This window comes from Sander lucioperca, chromosome 2 (assembly GCF_008315115.2).
Source record: "Sander lucioperca isolate FBNREF2018 chromosome 2, SLUC_FBN_1.2, whole genome shotgun sequence".
NCBI lineage: Eukaryota > Metazoa > Chordata > Actinopteri > Perciformes > Percidae > Sander > Sander lucioperca.
In genome coordinates this window covers 20178908-20201436 of record NC_050174.1, presented here as the reverse complement: position 1 = coordinate 20201436, position 22529 = coordinate 20178908, and the positions used below count along the sequence as shown (strand labels likewise).

At 41.8% G+C, this 22529-nt stretch overlaps 1 protein-coding gene across 2 annotated transcripts in view; it reads left to right on the top strand.

Moving 5' to 3' along the window:
• igf2bp1 (insulin-like growth factor 2 mRNA binding protein 1) overlaps positions 1-22529 on the top strand; it is a 68853-nt gene that overhangs the window by 25602 nt on the left and 20722 nt on the right. For both annotated transcript variants that reach the window (XM_031318030.2, XM_031318022.2), the window contains exon 3: positions 18936-18984. In XM_031318030.2, coding sequence (XP_031173890.1) covers positions 18936-18984 — 49 coding nt within the window. The remainder of the gene's footprint in view (positions 1-18935; positions 18985-22529) is intronic.

Sequence of the window (22529 nt, the reverse complement as noted above, 5' to 3'; positions counted from 1 at the left end):
TTTTAATGAGCCCATGAGTTATTTACAGGAAGGGCTAGCTTTGAGTTCAACATGGGGGGGGGACAATGGGGGGGGGGGGGGGACAAAATATATCAAACACTTAATTTCCTGCATTCTGGTGAATTTTTCTGCAACAATTTGTGCCTTTTCTGCATCAATTTTTGGTGTAAATTTCTTTAATTATGTTAAAGAAATTATAATTAGATATTTGGGTGTGTGTGTGTGTGTAAATTAACGCCTACGATTTACAGCGATGCTTGAATCTTCTAAATAAGCTTTTAACCGACCTGCACTGTGGTATGATATCCCAAACTTTATATCCCACACTTTATTTTTCAATCTAGAAAACTCTTATTGTGTTTTATTCATGTTGTTATCATCACTTAGGGTTCCTAACGATCACAAAAACAGAGTAATCAAGAATAGTTTTGCACATTAGGTTTTTTTGCAAGTAAACTCTTGAGCTGTCTTGTGTTCTCTATCACACACGCACTTTGGCCCCTCCCGAAGTACTAAACTCACTCAGCCAACATTTGAGTATATTTATAATATTATTTATTTCAAGGGAAATTTAAAAGGTTCAACCGGAAAAGAATGAAGGGTAATTTCCCAGTTCAGGGTGTTTTCACTGTTTTTTTAAGTTCAATAAATGCAACATCTTTCCAAAAGTCAATGAGGAACCGTGTTAAATAATAGTGATTTCAATATTGACCAAAAATAATTGTGATTTATGATTTGTTCTTCCATAATCAAGCAGCCCTATCATCACTGCACTAGTGGCAGTATAGCAGTAACAGTGTTGCAGTAGTAGTGGTGAAGTGAAGACTTTCCTCAGAAAGAACATGTTAGTATTAACTTTAAACAGTGGTGGAATGTAACTGAGCATTTACTCAAGTACTGTACTTAAGTACAAATTGAAGGTACATTCCTTGATGTGTTCCTTGACTCCCTCCTTCATGCCACTTTCTACTTCTACTCCGCTACATTTCAGAGAGAAATACTGTACCTTTTTACTCCACTACATTCATCTGACAGCTTTAGTTACTAGTTACTTTACACATTAAGAGATTTGCACACAGAACACACGTAGTTTATAAAATCTGATGTTTTATTATAAATTAAACTACCCAACAATATAACGGCCTACAAGTCCAGCTGGAATAATTAGACCATTAGACACACAACTGTTTGGATCCTTTACACTTTCTAAAACGGGATGATTTTTCTGCTTTGAGTACTTTTTACTCTTTTAAAGATTTTTTGGGGGCATTTTAAGGCCTTTATTTTCACAGGACAGATGAAGACATGAAAGGGGAGAGAGAGGGGGAATGACCTGCAGCAAAGGGCCGCAGGGCGGATCCGAACCTGCGGCTGCTGCGTCGAGGAGTAAACCTCTATATATGTGCGCCCGCTCTACCAACTGAGCCAACCCGGCCACAGTACTTTTTATTTTTAATACTTTAAATACATTTTCCTGATGGTACTTCCATACTTTTTTTTTTTTTTTTTTTACTTGTAAAAGAGTATTTTTTCAGTGTTGTATTAGTACTTTTACTTAAATGATCGGAATACTTCTTCCACCGCTGACTTTAAGCATGTGTTGAGTAATATAATGAGCTGAAGTCAGAGCAGCAGAGTGACTCAGTCGGCCCTCTGCTGTTCAAAGCAGCAAACGAGAATCCAAGGAGGGAGGGTGCTCTCTCTGGTGTGTGTGTGTGTGTGTGTGTGTGTGTGTGACGGGCCCCTTTCCTTGCTGCTTCCTTATAGGCTGCTGTTGGTCCCGCCCTGTTCCTTGTCGATTCAAAACAAAGTCGAGGCTGACGACAACACACACACACACACACACACACACACACACACACACACACACACACACACACACACCCACTAGACAAAGCAGGAACTCCCTCCTTTCCTCCCGTCTTCCTCCTTCTCCCCCATTTTGTTTTTTAAGAGGGGAGAGCACAGAGGCCCGTCCGTCCGCTTTCCATTGACTCGGTCCAGGAACTAAAGCTGCTTAAAAAGAAGGGAAAGAAAACGATGCAAAGACGTTTTATTGTTCTGACATGAGCAGAAATGACAGTAGCTGTGTTCCTGTTAAGGGAGTGAATGACACCAGTGTGCGTTTTTCTAATAATCAAGACATCTGACAGAACCCCCCCCCCCCCCAAATAATAGGCTCATTTACAGGAGTCCTTAAAGAATGCAAGAGAAAAATTAAGCTTATGATTACAAATGACTTGTTTAAATAAATAAAGGTCAGTTATTTGTCAGGATTTTATACGTTTACTGTGCAGAATCTGCCTCTATATTAATGAGAGGGTTATTAAACATCATCATTAGAGGCTTAATATTGCAGACAGACCAGTCAACTATTTTCCCCTGCATATTTGTTCCAGCTCTGACCCATCTCTGCCATGTTCAAAAGACCATTCTGCAGCTTCTTAAACATCAGAAAGGTGAATTGGGTTGAATTTCTCTTTAGCTTTTTATTATTATTATTATTATTATTATTAGGTGAGAATTCAAATATTTATTCAGAAACAAGAAAATACATAAATTCATTGAAATCAGTGAATTACTTTAACATATCAAGCACATATGATTAGTTATTAATGTTCTCTTAATTTGTTTTATTCCTGCAAATTTGTCAGAAAATCCTAAATGAATAGCCTTTTTTTTTTTTTTTTGTTTAATGAATAATCATTTGATTTTAGGAATATGTACGGATGATTTATTTTCAGCTTTACATGCTATTCATAAATGCCCAAAAAAATAACAATAATGTTACTTATGTGTTAACTAAAATCTACCAATTATGACAAACTTTATCGTCAGAACTTTTCCTTTTGCTCTTTTAAACATGCCATTTGTGAAATTAAAAAAGAAAAGTGTTTACTGAAGAAAAAAAAAAAAGTGTTTTGAATTAAATATGAAATAATGTGTTGGTGTCCTGATATGTGGTCTAATACTGTTGGAACTGCACTCAGAAGACACTTAATTATACTTCAGGTTTTAGTCCTGAGCTGAAGGAGTCTGTTGTTGTAATTTAGCCTACTTAATATTTCAATTTTTGTCATAAGGTAGTGTCTTTTCTGTGAGAAATATTCCTAGTTCTTAAGAGAAAATACATTTTTCTAAGGCTGAGCCTCGGTTGTCTTGCAACACATTTCCATAAAACATAATTCTTCACTTTGTTTTAAAAAGACTATTTTCTACTACAAGCCAAGGAAATGTCCTTTTATGTCCTTTTTCCCATAGCACAGACATAAACAGCCTAGTAATAATTAAAATTTAAAAATGGAAATATTTGGCATGTTGTTTGCAAAATACTGTTACTATTTACTTTTTTTTCTAAAATGTGTTAAGCTCGTGGCCGTATATAGTCTCATGTAGGATGTAGTTCGATGTGGACATTTTCCTTTGATTTAATAATTGTTCCTGTCTAAATGAACTTAACGCCAAACTCACCTTGTTGCTTTAATTAAGAAAGTAGTTTGGCTTTACTAACCTACCTTCAAATCCTCTCTTACTAAACGTCTCCTCTCATTAAAGACACCTAATGATAAGCTATACCCTCTGCCATTGTTACTAAGTTGTAAAAATGTAACATGAAGGGCTCTGCCCTCCGCCGCCATGTTGCGTTCATGTTGTGTTCTCTTTGTCACAGCTGAGCTGAAGCAGTGTCTCATTTTTTCTAAGATACAGAGACCGATTATTAGCCTTCACATTTGACTTGAGAACGTGGCACTATATTGTTTTAATGTAGCCTATTTATTTTTTTTTTTTTTAACAGACTCCCGTTTCACTTTTGTGCCACATCATAGCCTGTAAATTGGAAACAAATGTAGCCTACTCCCAACGACTTCGGGTTTAATTCGACAGCCCGTCGTTTGCTATGTGAAGTGTTGATATAGGAACCTATTTATTGCACAGCCTGTACCTGCCTGGCTCAGGGAGCGGCGCGGGGATGTTAGGAAGAGGACAGCCCGACACTTTCCACTGAAAATCTGTCGTTCTTCCGTCCCCGCTGCCAAACGACAACACGCTGTAGCCTATTTCGTGGCACATATGGCTACACAATCTATAGTATAACCCTCCTCCTCTCCTTCTTCCCTCTCCCTCGCGCAGGGCTGTGCGGCACGGCCAGCCCCTCCCATCCCTCGCGCCGCTGTAGTAACTCCCGAGTAGTTTTTACGCACTTTGTGAATGGAGGGACGCGCTCGTGCTCCTCTGCTCTCCGCTACACATGCACGCGCGGAGAGAAAAGCAGAGTGTGTCCATGTCCAGAGATGATTTAAAGAGACTTGTATATAGGCTGTAATACAAGCCGTGCTAGCTTCTGTTTCCCACAGATTATATTTGAATTGTTTCTAGTTGTGTATCTAAATGACGCGCGTGTCTGTGCGCGCACACGGAGGGAGGTGTGTCAGCTTCAACGCGTGCCTTTTTTTTATGTTGGCAGACAGGAGATTGCAGCTACGACTTAAATAATCTATCTATCTATCTATCTATCTATCTATCTATCTATCTCATTCCATTCCCATGTCTCCTGCCAAACAGCTGGCTCGGATGAAGCCATTACTGTGCTGTTGCATATAAGACCCACAGCCTGCACCAGCCCACGTTCATGTGCATGTAATGGCGCATGTGGACTGACCGCCCTCCTCCTCTGATGTGCTGCATGTGCTCTGTTCTGCTGAATGCTTCGCTATAATGTGACTGCACACTCATGTAGTAAATGGGCGTTGGTCAAGATGGCTGCTCTCACACACACAGAGAGAGAGAGAGAGAGAGAGAGAGAGAGAGAGAGAGAGAGAGATGGTTTCCATGTTCAGAACAAACAGGCATGGAAAGTAAAGACTGGCCTTACTGAGCCCTTACTTGCACTCCATATCGCAACAATGTTGCGAGAGGCTCCCTATTATCGCTTTGTCATCAACTGCACATGCACATTTGCTCTCACATCCGTGGCGTCCTTCACAGCAGCAGCGACATCAGATGTGTTTTCAGTTCAGCCTGGAAGTTGAAGGCCGAACAGTACTAATGCCGTAAGTTCGGCCTCTATTTTAAGGGGAAATGTCGTCCTCTAACACACCACCAACAGCTCCCCTCAATGAACACGCTTCAGCCCATCATTTCTTAGGTTCTTTCAGTGCTAGTTAGTGAACTTGCTATCACCACCGAGGGTCGGGTATCAGCACAGGCCTCCGAGCTGCAGCCGCGGAGTAACAATCACAGTATAAGCCTAAAGCAGCCTAATAACGCCACAAAATGAACAATGAGGTGGAAGCTGTGTATGTTTCAGTATTTAAACGGTGACAAAAAGTCGCTGTGATTCCATAACGGCCGAGGCGGAGTAACTTCCACCTTCTCAAAATGGAGATCTTGCTGCTCCAAAATGGAGGCCTGCCGCACGAGCTGCTGCAGGCGCGGTCAGAGTGGAGAACAGAGCGTGAACTTTGACCCATACTGTTGCACCCCCCTCCTCTCTATACCACAAATGAATTCCAGACCTGAGGCCCCCCCTCTCTCTAACATGCCACACACCTTATTTTAAACCTTTTGTACATCTAGAGGTTACATTTTTTTTATTAAGTCCTGGGACACAATTTTGAGATTTATGTGTTTATTTTATTCTATTCTACGAGTGTGTGTGTGTGTGTGTGTGTGTGTGTGTGTGTGTGTGTGTGTGTTAAAGAGTCTGTAAACACAAAAGCAGCATTCACCCATATTATCAGGGTTGTTTTTAGAAACCGTTATATATTTCTCAGGCACGCTGTGTATTCACCTGATGTGACTGTGGCGAGAGCATCAATATTAACCATCATTATTATGGATTATTATAAAATAATGTATTTATTGTAATGAAAGGCCATAGTGAACAATTTTCCACCTTTTCTCAATCTCATTTTTTCTTTTTTTTTCTTTGTCAAAACATATGAAGAAGTGTAAAGGCAAGGTAATGCGGTAATAATAAGTTAGGGAAGCACACACACACACACACACACACAGACACACACACACACACACATAAATAAATATTGTATACTTGAGTGCCTTTGCACATGGCACCTGGGCTATCAGCTAGCTCCACAATGCTCACCGGTGGCTTCGTTATTAAATTTTGATTGGAAAAGATTCACCCTTCAGTGGGGTTTAGTGGACCAATGAGATTGCAGCAAGTGAGCGAGATGACCTTTCCCTTATAAATCTGGACCAATCAGGGAGTGATGACCGCTGTGATAGGGCATGGCTCCCTCTGTGTCTGTTCTGTTTTTCAACTTTTTGAACACGAGTTAGAGAGACCGTAGCATTTCTTACGCGTTCCCTGATTCTGCTTGGCGTGGTAATGTGTAGGTGTATGACTTGAGGAGAAGATGCAGCTGCAGGAGCTCAATGAAAATGCTGTCCGAGGAATGTAGAAGAGCTCTGATTGGCTGATAGTGGTCATACTAGTTATTTAAATGTTGACTTATAAGGAAATATGCTTTAAATAAAAAATTTAAAAAACAGATGGCAGGAAAGGGTTGCATAGAGGTGTGAAATGAGTGCCCCTCACAGTTTTCAACCTAAATAACAAACTTTATTGGATAGAGAAAAGTAGGGCTGCCCCCTCTTAGTCGATTAGTCGACTAATCGGTCGTTTTGGTCTTAGTCAACTAAGAATTCTTTAGTCGATTAGTCGTGTTTTATGCTTTTTTCATGCTGAATGACTTATTTCCAAGAAACGTACGAGCACATCTCTGGTAAACACAAGAGTTAAAGTGGTGCTTTTGCATGACTCTTTGCGGAGAAACTCAGATTTACAGATCTGTCGATTAAATCAACTAATCGATTAGTCGATACAATTGAATGAGTGTTAGTCGACTAAGAATTTCTTCAATCGAGCACAGCCCTAGAGAAAAGGCAAACTAGAAACAGGGAGAGAGAGAGAGTTGTGTGGCATGTGCTGGAACCACTAGGGCTGCTTGATTATGAAAAAAAAATAAATCATAATCACGATTATTTTGGTCAATATTGAAATCACTTTTATTTAACACGATTCCTCACTGACTTTTGAAAAGATGTTGCATTTATTTAAGTTAGAAAACAGTGAAACAGTTAATCCGATCAACAGTGAAAAGCTCTTGAACTGTGAAATTTCCCTTCATACTTTTCCTCTTTTCATTCAGAACACAAGACAAAAACAAGAGTTTACTTGCAAAACGTAATGTGCAAAATAATCGTTTTTCTCGATTACTCTGTTTTTGTGATCGTTGATCACTCAATCGTAATCGCGATTAGAATTTGATTAATTGCACATCCCTAGTAACCACTGGCAGGGGCGTTTCTAGGACTTGAGGAGGTTTGGGGCTTAGCCCGGACCCTTTAAAATAAACTGAATGCAATGCAAAACAGCAATTGGCTTGCCCAGCTTGTTAATAGCCGGTGTATGTTCATTTTAGCTGTCCAGTTTGTAGATGTTAGTTAGATGGCACTAACATTTGGCCTAATCATAACTGGCCTGGCAACCCAAAGGACAAGGCTTTGTTTCCATATCTGTGTTGCGACTTATGATGCGGGGGGTCTGAGGGTTCTACCCCAGAAAATTTTGAGCGTTAAACACTTAATTTCCTGCATTCAGGTGACTTTTTATGCACTTATTTCTACCTTTTTTCTGAATCAATTCATGCTGGAAATATCTTTATGTAAAGGGGAGAATTCAAAATATGAAAACATAATGGAATATTTTGCAGTAAGGCTGTCAGGCTTTCTTTTCTTGCTAATTATATCTGAGTCAGCACACATGTAGCTTAGGCAACATTTACTCCTTCCTCCTCTTTTGTGTCTTTTGTTAAATGTGCATATGACAATTATTCACCTCAATGATACATTAATTCATTTTAATGAATTAATAAAGCCCTGGACTCTAATATTTCCGATGTGTTTGAGCAAGATTTCTGCTCATGTTCCAAACTTAGTGCACATTCAAAATATATCTGTGTTCTCTGTGATTTGGAGGAGTCGTGATATTTTGAGAAAAATATAGTGATAATAGGCTATTACAAGAACACAGTCACTATATTTCCGAAAATAATCTACCTGCACCATCCTGACAGACTCAGAGCCCCGTTTGAGACTCTGGTCTCTGAATGAGACAAAGTCTCCAGCGTTAGTGCCTCCTCCTCCCTGGTACTTCCTCCTCTTCGTCTCTTCTCCCTCCTCCCACACTCTCTCCTCTTTTCTCCTCCTCCCTGTGCTGTCTATTTACAGCTCTCGTGTTACATCCATTGGGACTTTGTCTCCAGCCTTCGATATGAGGAGGCAGTGGAGCCGAAGTTTACAGAGATGTCAGAGCTGAGACACGGTTAGACACAGTTTCCAACTACAATGGACATTTTTTTAAATCACGTTTCCTCATAAATGTTGTGCAAGGTTCCAAAAGAAACTGTTTTCGGTTCCTTTAACTACTGAGTATTCGTTTCCGAAGTAATTGCATCCAGGTTTTCTTCTAAACAGATAGGTGTGACTTAATCGTGAAACTGACTTGTTAATAGATGCTTTGCACCTGTATCACCCTCAGCTTTTCTTTACCTGAACTCAGCTCTCCTCCCTGGCTGATACTTATTCATGGGGTATCTAATTTAGCTGCTGAAAAGCTGGAAAACCCCCAGCGATGATGGTGGTGATTGTTGGAAGGGTCAGCGGGTGGAGCTATGAAGGTATTTAGCTGGCTGATGGGAAGACAGTTAGGTGGGCTTAGATGATAGGAATTTGGCTGGTCACGAGGTTGGTATGCACGCTGGATGATGGTGTTTGGTTGCCTCAACCCACTTGTTCCTCACCATTAGCAATAAAAAATTAATCTGTGATTTTATGCTGGCTAGATAGCTCTTATAAAATATTAACCCACTGCACTTCTGTGCCTGAAGCGTTGGCTTCGTGCTAGGGTACATTTGAGAGCAAGCTGCATTGTAAGGGCATTGTAATGGTAGCAGGCAATGGCTGTTGCTGTACACCCGGCTCTCTGTATGCGTTTCAGGTGCCTTGCAAACAGTTGTTACACATGAGGCCAGAGCAGTAGAAAATTTTGGTCGCATAACATTTTGGGGAACATTCGCTTTCCTGCTGAGATTAAAGACAACAAGACTGATATCATTCTCGTGTCTGTCTGGAAAGGTTACAGACAGGCAGCAGCTGGTTAGCTTAGCACAAAGACCGGAAACGGGGAAACGGCGAGCCTGGCTCCATCCAAAGGCAACGCTTCTAAAAGCTCACTCATTACTATGTTATATTTTGCTTGTTTAATCCGTGCAAAAAGAAAAAAGAAAAAAAAGCGTGTCAAGAAAATAGTCCAGCACATCACCCTCTGTTAAATGGCAAACTGTCATTTTTACACTTGGATCTTTGAACTTGAAACTGTAAGTGTCAGGGAAAGTGTTGGGATCTACAGAGGAAGTTTGCCTCGAAATTGGACAGAGCCAGGCTGGAGACGCCCTAAACCACACAGCATTCTTTCACTTTGTTTATTGAGTCTGTAATGCTGATTTGTTTAGTGTGGGCCGGAGGCGCTGTGGTTTTTCACTTTGTTTGTTGGCGAGGTCACTAGAGACCCTCACAGACGGCAACTAATGCTCGGTGCAGTGAAAGGCTTGGCCGTATATCGACGAGCACTTGTGTAGCCGTCGGTTGGAACAGTTTGTACGCACTTTCCTTTTACTGGGAGTGCTTGTATCGGTGTCAGAGTCTTGATGTATGTGACTGAATATGAAGCCTGTTATCTGGAGACTTGAAGTGAACTCAGTGTGGGTGCCCTGTTGACCTCTTTCTATATGTTTTGATTTGACGCCGCAGATCCTTACCTTATTTAACAATCATGGATGAATAAAGCAATTCCTAAAGTGATAATAACAAAAAAAGATGCATTGTACAAATTCCTGTGCTACATCCGCGCTTCCGCACGTCTTCTTTTCCTTGTACAGCGAGGACTCTCCAAACACGTCCTATCAATATTTATGCATATTTACCTGATTGAGCACATGGAAATAGTAGTAAACATCTGCCATCTGGGTCGCATACGCTCTGCTTTAAAAGGTGTCAGTCAGACCCTTCAAACATGCCTTTTTCTGGCATTGTAAATTCCCACTGGGAGTGGTAAGATACTGCCAACACACACACACACACACACACACACACACACACACACACACACACACACACACACACACACACACACACACACACAATCCCTCAATTTCATAGTCTTATTTGATCTATGACTTTGAATGACTATGAATGGCATCATGCCCACGGTACTGTGTGTGTGTGTGTGTTATTACATGAATGTGTGTCTGTGTGTTTGCTTCACTAGACAGCTGGGAACAGTTTTCATTGACTTTTCAGCTCGTAATCTGTATCTGTCTGACTCTGTCTCAGATGTAATCAGCTTAAAACAAGCACTGCTAACCACACACACACACACACACACACACACACACACACACACACACACACACACACACACACATGGTTTTTACAGAAACGTTCATGTTAGTGTTGTGCTTATGAAGCTACACATCACCAAGTGGATAAATGGAGATATTTTTTTTAGGAGATCCAGTAAACAACAGCAAGCAGCTGCCAGTTTCTTACCATGCATTCATAGTAGGCGACATGATCAATAGGCCTGTTCTGACCTGAGGCCTGTACTATGAATCAAGATCAACATGCCCTGGATTTCTTTCAGTTACCTGGCTTCACCTAACCTAACAACTGCAGTCCCGCATAAGCTGTGTCACGACGGTGGTTATCAACTAGTTCAATCAACCCAGGGTTTCCCAATCCAGAGACACGTGCGTTCACATAAAAGAGGCGGTGTTTGCACAGCACGACCAATCGCAAACATTTACCAGAGCCGCATATTTTACATAAGAAGAGCAAATTATAATTCTATATAAATATGAAGAACACAGACACGGATTTACAGGCAAAATGCAATACAGTCGCTGCTTCATAAAACAGGAGGAAAGCTGGCAAAAAAATAGCCGACGCTGTAGATGCGTAAATCACAACGCTTATCAATATCACTTCCCCATCAGTCAGGCACAAGATCTGACCATAATTACGCTTGTGCTTTCCATAAACTGCCGTTGCTTTAGCCTATTATATTATCAGTTGCAACCCTGGCAGTGGTAAGCGATCGTGATAAAAAATAAAAAATATAAAAACATAATTCAAACCGATGTGCGCATTGGCGACACACGGCTCAACAAGCCGACAAATAGCCTATACGTAATTCCCTCCGCTGAAAATCTATATCTTTCATAAAAATACCCATCAGGGAATGTTAACGGGGTTGTCGGTCTCTAAATGTTTTAACTTTTCTGAGTGCACCTCTCTCTCTCCATGCACCGAGCTCCACCTGATCTTCTAAGAACGGTGACGCCGTTATCAACCGGTTGATCTCTAATCTCCAACGTAACCTGCTTCCGACCAGGTTAGGTGTTCAGCATAAGTTATCACGGCGATTGTTGCGATTGATCACGTGCAAATAAACACGTACATCATTTCCGTTTGCATATAGGCTGGTTGTGTGTTTATGTAACGTGAGGGTTCAGTATGTGGTGGTTGTATCACTCTAAATAAGAAGAAACAGCTGCATGGAGACGGATAACTTTGTTAAGCAGCACTTCACTGTTCTTCCCACGTTATCAGCTCCACAACAGCAACACTTCCTCGGTTTACTCAATCACATGTAGCTGAACCAACCAATCAGACGCTATAGCAGAACTTAGACTCAGGTAAATGTGACGAAATCCACAGACGTAGATTAACTGCTGATTAAACATGTAAAAAAAAATGTAGTGACTGACAAATATGTAAATAGTAAACTGTATAAACATTGTAAATACATTTTTGTAAATTAACTCAAATATATGTATAATTTGTAAATCCAAGATTTATAATGTCAGTTGTTACTTTCACATAAATCAAGGGAAAAAGCGCTGTCCACAGTCTGTGTGCCAACCATAGACTGTAGCCTATATAAAAGGGTGCCGACATCGATCTACTGACGGGTGGCAGGACCTGTGCAGGAGAGAAAGATGTATTTAACCCTCTAAAGTTGACGCTGTCGTATACTGCATAAAACTACGTGGTATAATGTAATATTCAAAATCTCCAGATCAATACAGTGTGGAGACTTCAGAGAAATGCGCCGTTTCAACAAGGTCCTCCTAACAATTGTAGGCCATCCAGAAGCTTTTTTAATCCGTCGTGGAATTACAGTGTCTATTTAACATAAATAAATAATGATCAATCCAGAAATCAACTCACAAGTCTCCGTTTTGCTCCGCGGCCTTTGAACCCAGCGTCATGTCTGTTTGTAGCTTCGATAGCCATTAGCTCCAGCTTTCCAGGAATGTGTTTGCTGTCTTTGTAGCCCTTCCAGAAGTTTGGTAATCCGGCCGGGAATACAGTGACGTTTCGGAGACTTGAGTAATTCCAGAGCAATAAATCCACGACTCAACGGCGACGCCAAAGTTATTTATACCCGTTGTGGTTTGAGCAGCGCACGCTTCTTACAGAGTGTCTTCGCGGAGGCATTCATGTGTTGGTGTTGGACTCGGTTGTTCACACAAAAGTAGGTAGTTGTGCGAAGAATAAAATAACAGTGGTTTAAAGGGAAGTTGAAACCCATCGTACGTTAAAGGACAATTCTGGCGCAAAACGAACCTAGGGGTTAATAACAGATGTGTACCCACTCTGTCGCTCTCTGGGACATGTTTTCATGCTAATCAAATGTGTTTGTAGCTTGAAACAAGCCAACGCGGACCGCTGATTAGCTTACAACGCTAGTATTCGGGGCACAGGGAAAGTAAAAACAAATCAGCGGTAGCATAATGAGGGTCCCTAAATGTTAACCGAAGCATTGACAACATTGTAAGTGTACAGTTTATTAAAAAGATAGTTTAGAAAGACAGTAGCTCCCAAGACGGCGGCCGCCTGTATACGAGAACGCGACTGTCTTTATAATCAGCCATCAGCTGGTTTGAGTCGAGCTGAGACGGGTCGGCTCAGTCCGCGGCAACCTTTCCCTGTGACGTTCTGAAACGCTTTTGTCTCGTCTTGCGAATCTTTGGTCTGAATCGGGCTTTAGACCATCTGAAAAGCACTTCTGTTAAAGCATACTGACACCTCCTTAAGCGTGATTTATGGTTGTGCGGAGGCTCCACGCAGAGCTTTCGCCGTAGCCTCTTAAGTGGCCTGAAGTTTATACTTGCGTTGGTGTGTGCGTCGATCTCTAGCAGGGCCAGCATGTGTGTGTGGGGAGTGTGTGATAGAGAGAGTGACGGTGATTAGCTTCGGAGCGAGTAGTGACTCTAGAGACATTAGTAAGAGAAACAAAGTGTCTCCTCTGAACTTTCTGACCACGGTGGAAAATTTGTTGGAGGGAAAGTTAACCCTCTCCTTGATATCATGTTGTTTATGGAGAAGGAGAACCCGGAAATGAGTCTGGGGGAAATGCAACGCTACCAAGTCACAGCCGAGCGACGTGCATCGCTGCGACATGTCTTTAAATTTTTCGAGAGGTGCACGTCAGGCTAGGGCTTAGGGTCCAGCGTAGGGTCCGTGTCTCCATGTACCTACGTACGTAGCCACGCCGTAGATTTAACGCAGAAGCATAAATCATGCTTTAGACTTAATGAATTGACCAAGACCACCTGAATACAGCCAGTAAAGAACAACATGTCAACAACATCACCTGTGACATGCCTTGTTAATACCTGAGAGGAGTTCTCAACTGATCAAAAGGGCTCAGCATGTGTTGCTAATGGGAAGGTTCTTGTTCTTTGGGTGTAACTGTGCAACAATCTACTGTATGTCTTGTGTGAGTTACACTTGCAGGTGCAATTAGTCTTGCAGCAGCACCTAGTCTGGAAGTGTAATTTGCAATTAGCGCCATTTCTCTATGTCGCTGTAGTAATGAGTATACATCACTCTCATTAGGTAGACAAGTGACTCTCTAAAAAGGGGACAATGTCACACATGTAGTGCACAACGGTAGGTTCCCAAATCTCGTCATCTCTCCAGACATTTTCTTTGGCGTCTTCGTGTAAATCATCGTTCTTCTTCACCCTCGGACGTTTGTTTTCTTCTGGTTTTGAGCCAGCCGCATGAGAGAAACCTCTTGAACGCGCCCACCCGCTCGCTGTGAATTCTCCGGACAACGAGCTGCTGTATTCACACGCGACTCGGTCGGACATTACACAGACAGTTTACTTGGGAGCTGGCAGGGTAAAGACCATTTAATGTCCGGTTCAACTAATTCACACATTTGCGTTCTCACATATAGCTCCTCCAGGTAATGTCTAGATAGGTTCATGGTTGCAGTGCATGTGTGGACGGGGATATTGACTGTTTGCCTTTTAAAGTGTAAAGAGCTAAAAGTTTTGCGTGTGAAATTGAAGGACAACTCCTCACACAGACATGCATCTCTGTGGTCCAAAGGCCCCCTCTGTCTGGTCTAAAGAGCTCTAACCCTTGGCCTTTGACCCCCCTCATAGAGGCAAAGCCTTTCTCCTCTTGCTCTTCTCCTCCACCTCCTCCTTGAGGACCAGGCACTTTTCATTCTCTTGGCTTGTATTCTTTCTGCCACTCTTTCTCTCCGGTCCTTTGTTTCGCTGGAGGCTGGAGCTGAGCATGGATTTAATACCTTCGCAGCTGAGGGAACATCCACAGCCCCATTTCTTTTTTACGTTCGACTTAAGACATTTTCAAGCTTCATTGACTATGTGTTTCCATCATTGCATATCAACAGTAAGTCGGTCTCAGAGCAGATATCTTTCTTGTTTCAGCGGTGCAACCTTATTTTAAATGGAACATTTTGATATCTTATTCTCTTCTTCTGGCTTTATTGTCATGTTTCAGACATATGTACAATTAAAGCATGGAATCCATTCAACAGTGTAATATGTTAACTTAGCATTTAGCTCCGGTCGACAGAGGGTGGGAAACCTAACGAGGCATGTCACCATCATGTAGCTAAAAGATGTAGGCAAAGATGTTTTCATTTAAAAAAGATAACAGAGGAGTGAACCAGCGCGTAAACAAATATGAAGCTTGTTGTTCTGTTGTCCATACGCCTGCACATCCATCTTCTTTACCCGCCCATTCCTAACCTGTTGCCATGGTTTCAGCCAATGGGATAGGCTGTGGGTTGGCAGGCGGCGATTGTAGGGGTTAAACAAGTTCACTGTTGGTGGCTTGATGGGGGTTGGGTGTGTGTGTGGGGGGGCATTGGAGAGTATAATGGGGAGTTGATGTGTTGATAAGGTGGGATTTTGCATGCGTGTGTGTGTCGGGCGTGATGAAGGTTTTGATGTGTACGGTATAAGTTGTGGAGGCATGGAGTTTTTAATGTGTGTTTGGCTGGTTGGGGGATGGAGTTAGTGATTATAGCTGAGCATTGATCAAGGATCAAAGGACTTTTCCATTTTTGCGGATGGGGACGCCAGGTATTTTGGATGCACAAAAGACTATTCATCCGTGCTGGAGCCTCCTGGGTGTTTGGGTGGGGTTTAGTACGGGAGGTGGAGATGGGGGTTGGTTGTTGTCGGCGTTTGGGCCATACTACACGGTTGGGTGGGGTGCTGGGTTGGATAAAAAGTGGTAAAGATGGAACGCTGCACTGTTACAAACCGCTTCAGTAAAGAAGGCCAAGGGTCAAAGGTGCAGCACTAATGCAACAGATGGAAAACTAGTCTTGTAGGGCAGGGTTTTAAGATGTGTTACACAGTCTGATTCTTGAGTCATTTAGATTCAACTATGTTCCAAGCACCTAGACGACGACTAATTTTATGTGGGATAAACACAAATGAAAAGAAAATTGTCGTGGTTTCTTTTATCTGCACTACTTTCAGTGAGACAACTTAGATTTGTACTATAGATATAAAGCAATTCAAATAAATGCTGTAAAATCGGTTAATTTATCAGAAGGAGAGCGATAAAGAAAATGCCAAAGAAAATTGGATTGAAAAGCAGAATTTATGATAAAACCACAGTTGATAAAATCCTCTTTCCACTGAACAATACCCAAGTATGAGAGTTCTCAAGAGATCAAAAGCATCGAAACCCAAGAAGGTCACAAGAGAACGAAGGAGTGCTTTGTGTTCCTGATGTATTGAATGCTAAAGGGGAGGAGGGTCATTACTGTGGACGCCCAAATGCAACAGTGAAGCAGTTAAGGACAAGACGCAACCAAGAAAACCTACACACATACATGGTTACACTGGTAACAGCATGCATGCATAACCGAACCTGCTCATATATAGACAGAAAAAGCAGATACAAACATGATAACTGGCAAAAATACAGGATTCCAATACTAAAATGCTCTTGCACACATGCACAACTGCCACCCTTCTTTTCAGCGGACTACCCTTCCCCCACTGAGTGTGTGGGTGGTTGAGCAGGATGCTGTCCCACTACTTGCTGTTGATTCACTGGTTTACTCCAACAACTGGAGCTCAAGCCTCATAATGGCGGACTATAGCAGTTGGGGTGGGTGAGGGGTGTTGGGGGAAGTAGACAGGAAACCCCGTTGGAAATTGTGGTCCCCCACCTACCTACAGAGATGTTTTTGTGGTTATGTCAGAATTGGAATGCGTACAGCTGCCAAGAACAAGACGTTTCTAGCAGTTTATCTGGGTTCAAAGAGATAGTGGTACAGATGGCAGAGGGATATCAGGAGCTCATGGGCAACGCGTCGGGATGATACAAGATATATCTCCCTGAGAAAGACACATAATTGCCACCTGATTTGCTCATACTCAACTCCTCCATCTGTGAGCAGTTATAAATGGAAAGGTTTGTCTCAATTTGGGCCTGAACCCTAAAGAGATTTTAATCCAAGTTAACATTGAGTCATTGGTGTGAATGAACAAAACCAAAAGTGCTGGCACTTCCCAAATGGAGCAGCAAAGTCTTGCTGGCCTTTACCATTGATGTCTTTTGGGGAAATGTGTATGTTTATTAGCTGAAAACCCTGATTACTGAAGTGTTGCACTCATTCAAAGTCAGATGCCAGGATAGGTGCTACTGTATGTATAAAATGTCCTATTTTTGCGAAAGGTGTCTTCTCTTGACCACAATTGAATTTTTGTTGATGGAGCTTGCTGTGTCTTTGTACTAGAAAGGAGCATCTAGGTTTTGTTAAAGGTCCTATGACATGCTGCTTTTTGGATGCTTTTCTATAGGCCTTAGTGGTCCCCTAATACTGTATCTGAAGTCTCTTTTATATAGACCTTAGTGGTCCCCTAATACTGTATCTGAAGTCTCTTTTATATAGACCTTAGTGGTCCCCTAATACTGTATCTGAAGTCTCTATCCCGAAATTCAGCCTTGGTGCAGAATTACAGCCACTAGAGCCAGTCCCACAATGAGCTTTCCTTAGTATGTGCCATTTCTGTGTCTGTAGCTTTAAATGCTATTGAGGAGGAGAGGGGGGGGGGGGGGCAAGGTGGAGGGTGGGGGTGTGGCCAAGGTGGAGGGTGGGGGTGTGGCCTTAACCAACTGCCATGCTTCGTTGGTTTGCAAGCCATGATGTCTCTCTCTTTCTCATGGGCGGGCCAAATTCTCTGGGCGGGCAAAGCAGAGAAAGGGGAGGTAACCTTTCCCCTTATGACGTCATAAAGGGAAGATTGGCCCATCTGAGCTTTCATTTTCTCAAAGGCAGAGCAGGATATCCAGGGCTCGGTTTACACCTATCACCATTTCTAGCCACTGTGGGACCATAGGCAGGCTGGGGGAACTCATATTAATGTTAAAAAACCTCATAAAGTGACATTTTCATGCCATGAGACCTTTAAAAAAAGTGCAATGTAGTCTGTCAATTGACACACTGGACGCATTGTACATATAGATGAAATACGTAGCCAGTGCTGTTTCAGTCTGGCGAGAAAATCCCGTGAAATTGTTGCTTTTCTGGAGCGTTGATCGTCATCGTTTGCAAAATTTTCCTAACTGACAAAGACAAGTTAAACAAAAAAAATAAAAGCAACATTTCAGCGCTCCGTTCTAATGATGTCAACACACACAAAAAACACATTTGACACAGCAACTTTGATGTGTATGGAGCTACAGTTGCAGACTGCGTGAACAGTGACGCCCAAGACAAATGTAGTCGGATCGTGTTGGGTGCTCCGTGTCATACACAGGGCTTGTGTTGAAGTGATATAAACCTCTCCAGTTGAACCAATCCGAGCTGATGGATGGAGAGTTCGTATGTTGTTTTTATTTAGTGTTTGTATCAAAGAAAGTCACTTCTAGGGCTGCACAATAAAAACAAATTTTTATCGTCATCGCAAAGGAGTAACTGGCGCAATAAACACAGCACGATAGGCTGGGACATATCGTGAAAGAAGTAATTTTTTTGTGTGGTGACATTTATATATAATTCAATGTTGTCCAATCAAAGAATGATTTCCTTTTGATTTTTTTTTTTTTTTAAATTTAACATGCAATGTGTTGTATTTTCGCAGAATACGGAGAGCAGCAGAACTGAGTACACTTTAATATCTGTTTATTTATTGCGATATTCAACAATGTTACCACATATCGCATACTTTCCTCTTATCGTGCAGCCCTGCTTCGGACAGACTCTCTCTCTTCCTCTCTCCACCCATTTGTCTCTCAAGAGACATCGTTCAGCGGCCTCGCATCCCCGAACCCTCAGCCCAACACATTTAGCGCTCGACCTGCCATCAGTGTCCAGTTTCAACACCCACGCACAGTACTCCCCATGTGCACTCAGTTGATATGCTGTGCTTCTTGATTCCTTACATCATAAGCCTTATTTCTATATCTTGAGTCCCGTTAGTTTAAGACACTTTTCTTTTTGTTTGCAGATGATTTAACTCACTAATATCATCTCCTCCTTCTTCTCTCCACAGGACCAGGAAACTGCAGATCAGAAACATTCCACCTCACCTGCAGTGGGAGGTTAGTTCCTATTTCCTCTATTATTGTTGTTGCTGGTATCATTTACAGTCTGTTTCTGTGACTTGAAACTGCCAGCAACCAGTGAACATTTGGTGAAATTATATTTTTTTTCTGTGTGGGTAAAGGCAAAAAAAAAAAAAACCCAAGCCTTCAGGCTTGTTATGGGTTATCAGTTATCAGTTGTCAGTAAAGCTAAGCAATGTCTCCAAAAATGAGCAACACCTCAACAGGGACATTCTAACTTCTGTCCATACCCAGACAGTCAATAACACAGCAAGACAGGTTTCCACTTAGGGAACATAGTTTTTTTTTTTGTGAGTGTAAGGTCCCAATCACAGTTTTTTATGCATTTTATCTAGCCTGACATCGCCAGGAAAACTGTTAATTTTCGACCTACAACCAATCAGAGCAACAAAATGTGACAAAGGCGCTTAGCAACGGACACACATGTAAACAGACTGCAGCATGCAGAGATGAGCTGTGATGGTGTAGCATCAATATGTCTGTGAAGGAGTGTTGCTGTTTTTTTTTTTTTTAAATTTGAAAGTAGAGAAAGCTGCAGCCATCTTGGTTGTTTTCGAAAATGCCTCAACGGCGCTTGTCTTTACTAAGCTAGGGTGCTCGAGCCAGAAAAGACATCATCAAGTCTTCTGCGTGAAGCAGAAAGACTCCCCCAGCTGGAAATCTGTCTGAACGGGAGGGGGACCAGGGGTATCTGTCGGCAAAAATAAAACATGAGCTCACACAGGGTTCAACGCTAAGGTTTTTTTTTTCACTTGTCCGGTCGGGCAAGTAAAAATAAAATCTACTTGCCCAAACTCAATTTTTACTGGCCCCTATGCCATTTTTTCTTATTTAAGAGAAAAAGTTTGAAGAAAAAACGTCAAAAAATATTGAAGAAAATGTCAAACTTTGGAGGAAAAAACCCGTCAAAAGCGTTAAAAAACATTTATTAAACACCTGTCAAGATGCGTCAAAAAATGTAAACGAAAACGTCAAAAAGAAATGTTGAAAAAAGCAATAAGTGCGACCTCAATTCTTGATTGGCCAACCGGCCATTCAAATCAAACAATTATTAAACGATGTTGCCCGAACAGGCAAGTGCGTTATTATATTTACTTGCCTGACGCTGCGTTTTACTTGCCCCGGGCCATAGGGCAACCCTTATTGTTGAACCCATGTTGCTACAGCTCCAATGTGTTTCTAAGCAAAAATACAGCTAAGAACATTTAGCTGAAAAAATCTTACATTCTTACCTGCAAATTTGGTTAGGTATAATTTCGATTAATTTAACTAACTGTGATAGCAACATAATTTGTAACCTTCCGAAACAGACTCATCTTACATCTACACCCATGTCACGCGGTAATTGGTCAGCAGAGTTGAGAGACTCTTTTTTTCATTCTTTACTCAACAATTTCTATCACCTGTCATGTGAACAACTGAGTGTGACACATCTTTCAGGAGAGACTATCTGAAAATGTGCTCCATTATCCCCATATTTAAACAATATTGCATCTTACTCCACCTTTCAGTGTGACCGTCCGGAGCAGATATATAAACACAAACAACACATCGTAAGAACTATGTGAACTATGATGGAGCATCACCAGACCCTTAAGGGAAAATAGTCATTTTGTACTGCAGGAACCCTCTGAAATATTACATGTTTCTGGTATTGCTTCACATATCAAAAAGTTCTGAAATAATTTAAATTCTTCCAGAAGCCACAACTGTTCTTTTGGAGACGTGAACAGCTTGAATGTGTAGTTTATTAGTTTGAAAAGAGTCTTAGTCCCCCCATTAAGGTAGTCAAAAACAAACTGCTATGGGCAAACCGATGAACTGACGTGGTTACGTACGTGGAGACACAGACCCTACGCCGTAGCCTGACAAGCACCTCAAAAAAATGCAACCACACGTTGCAGCGGCGCAGACGGCAACAACTGTGATTGGTCCGCATGGATGTGGCTTGGTAACGTTGCATTTCCCCCTACTCATTTCCTGGTTCTCCTTCTCCGTAAACAACATGAAATCAAGGACAGGGTTAACTTTTCCTTGCTACAGATTTCAACGCACGTCAACGCACAAGTTTAGACTTCCGTTCACTTACGTAGGCTACGGCGAGGAGCTTCTGCGTGGACCCTCCGCAGAACCATAAATCCTGCTTCAGACTTCAGATAATCAAGTGAAGTTTGTGAAGTGGAGGTAGAGGATTGAAGTAAGCACTTTGCAATGTTCTGCAATCTGCCTGTAAAAGCCTTGTCAGGTCTGACTTTCAGCAAAAAGTGGAGTCCCAGCAGCATCAGTATTGGAATGATAATCCTGGCAGCCCTGGGCAGTGAGGCTGCCTCCTCCACTCTGACAATCTGCTCCAGTGTCTCTGAAAGTGGGAGGATTGGCAGTTAAGGCTCAAAATGCCACCCGATCTGAGGGAGGGGGGGGGGTGTTTAGGGGTCATATTTGTCTTAGCCTCAGTGGGCTGATGGTGAATCATGGGGAACCACAAATCTAGGCGAGGGTATATTTGATGGCTCAAACCAAAAAACACTTTTAGAGGAAACTGCACGTTACGGCAGAAAAAGAAAAACATATCAATATCTCGTCATCACGTGAAAAGTTTACTGTATAAGATGTTTTTCACAGTATAACAATATATTTTCACGTTATTACAACATACAAACGTATCAACTTATAACAAGAACATTTTCTTATTACAAAATACTATTACCACCTTATACATGGCAATGTTAGTTATAACGTGAAAAGTGTCACGTTATATAACGTGATAATTAACGTGATACTTTTCACGTTATAGTAACGTGGTAATTCATCTTGTTAGAACATGAAACTCCTGTTTGAGTGAAAAGTAAAAAAGTTCAACTTCACGTTATAACGTGTTAAATAGTACATTGTAATAACAAGAACATACTGTGTACTGATGCAACAACCAGCATTAATTGTTGGTGGCTGCCGCAGCTTTTGTTGTCACTTCAGCTGGACGTCTAATACCAACTACAGTAACGTTTAACAACCACAGGGAGCTGCCGGGGCACCCACAGGGAGCACAGCAGAGTGTCGCAGGCTGAACTCCATGTACTAGGCCCTGATCATTAACACGTGCTTCAACCACTGCACAAAATAGTTCAAATTGCAGGACGCAAGTTCTAGGGATCGACTGATACTGGTTTTTCAAGGCTGGTTTCTCAGTGCTGAGTGAAACCGAAGCAGAGGGACAGACACAGAGCTGTAGCCGAGCCAAAGCAGCGCACTCTTTAATTCATTAACTTCATCGGTTATCAGACAAATAAAACACAGATACAGATAATCTGCAAACTGCCAAAAAAAAGAAGGGGGCCGATAATCGGTCTATCCCTAACAAGTTCCCACAAATACATTTTGAAGTGCTATACAGTACACACTAGTAAAAAAACCAAAGGGATATGAACAACATGAACATCTAAGCTGCAAACATGCACTCTGTGCACACAGTGCAGCCCTGTATAGCTGCATTTGCATAATGCAGCACTATAGATGTGGAAGCA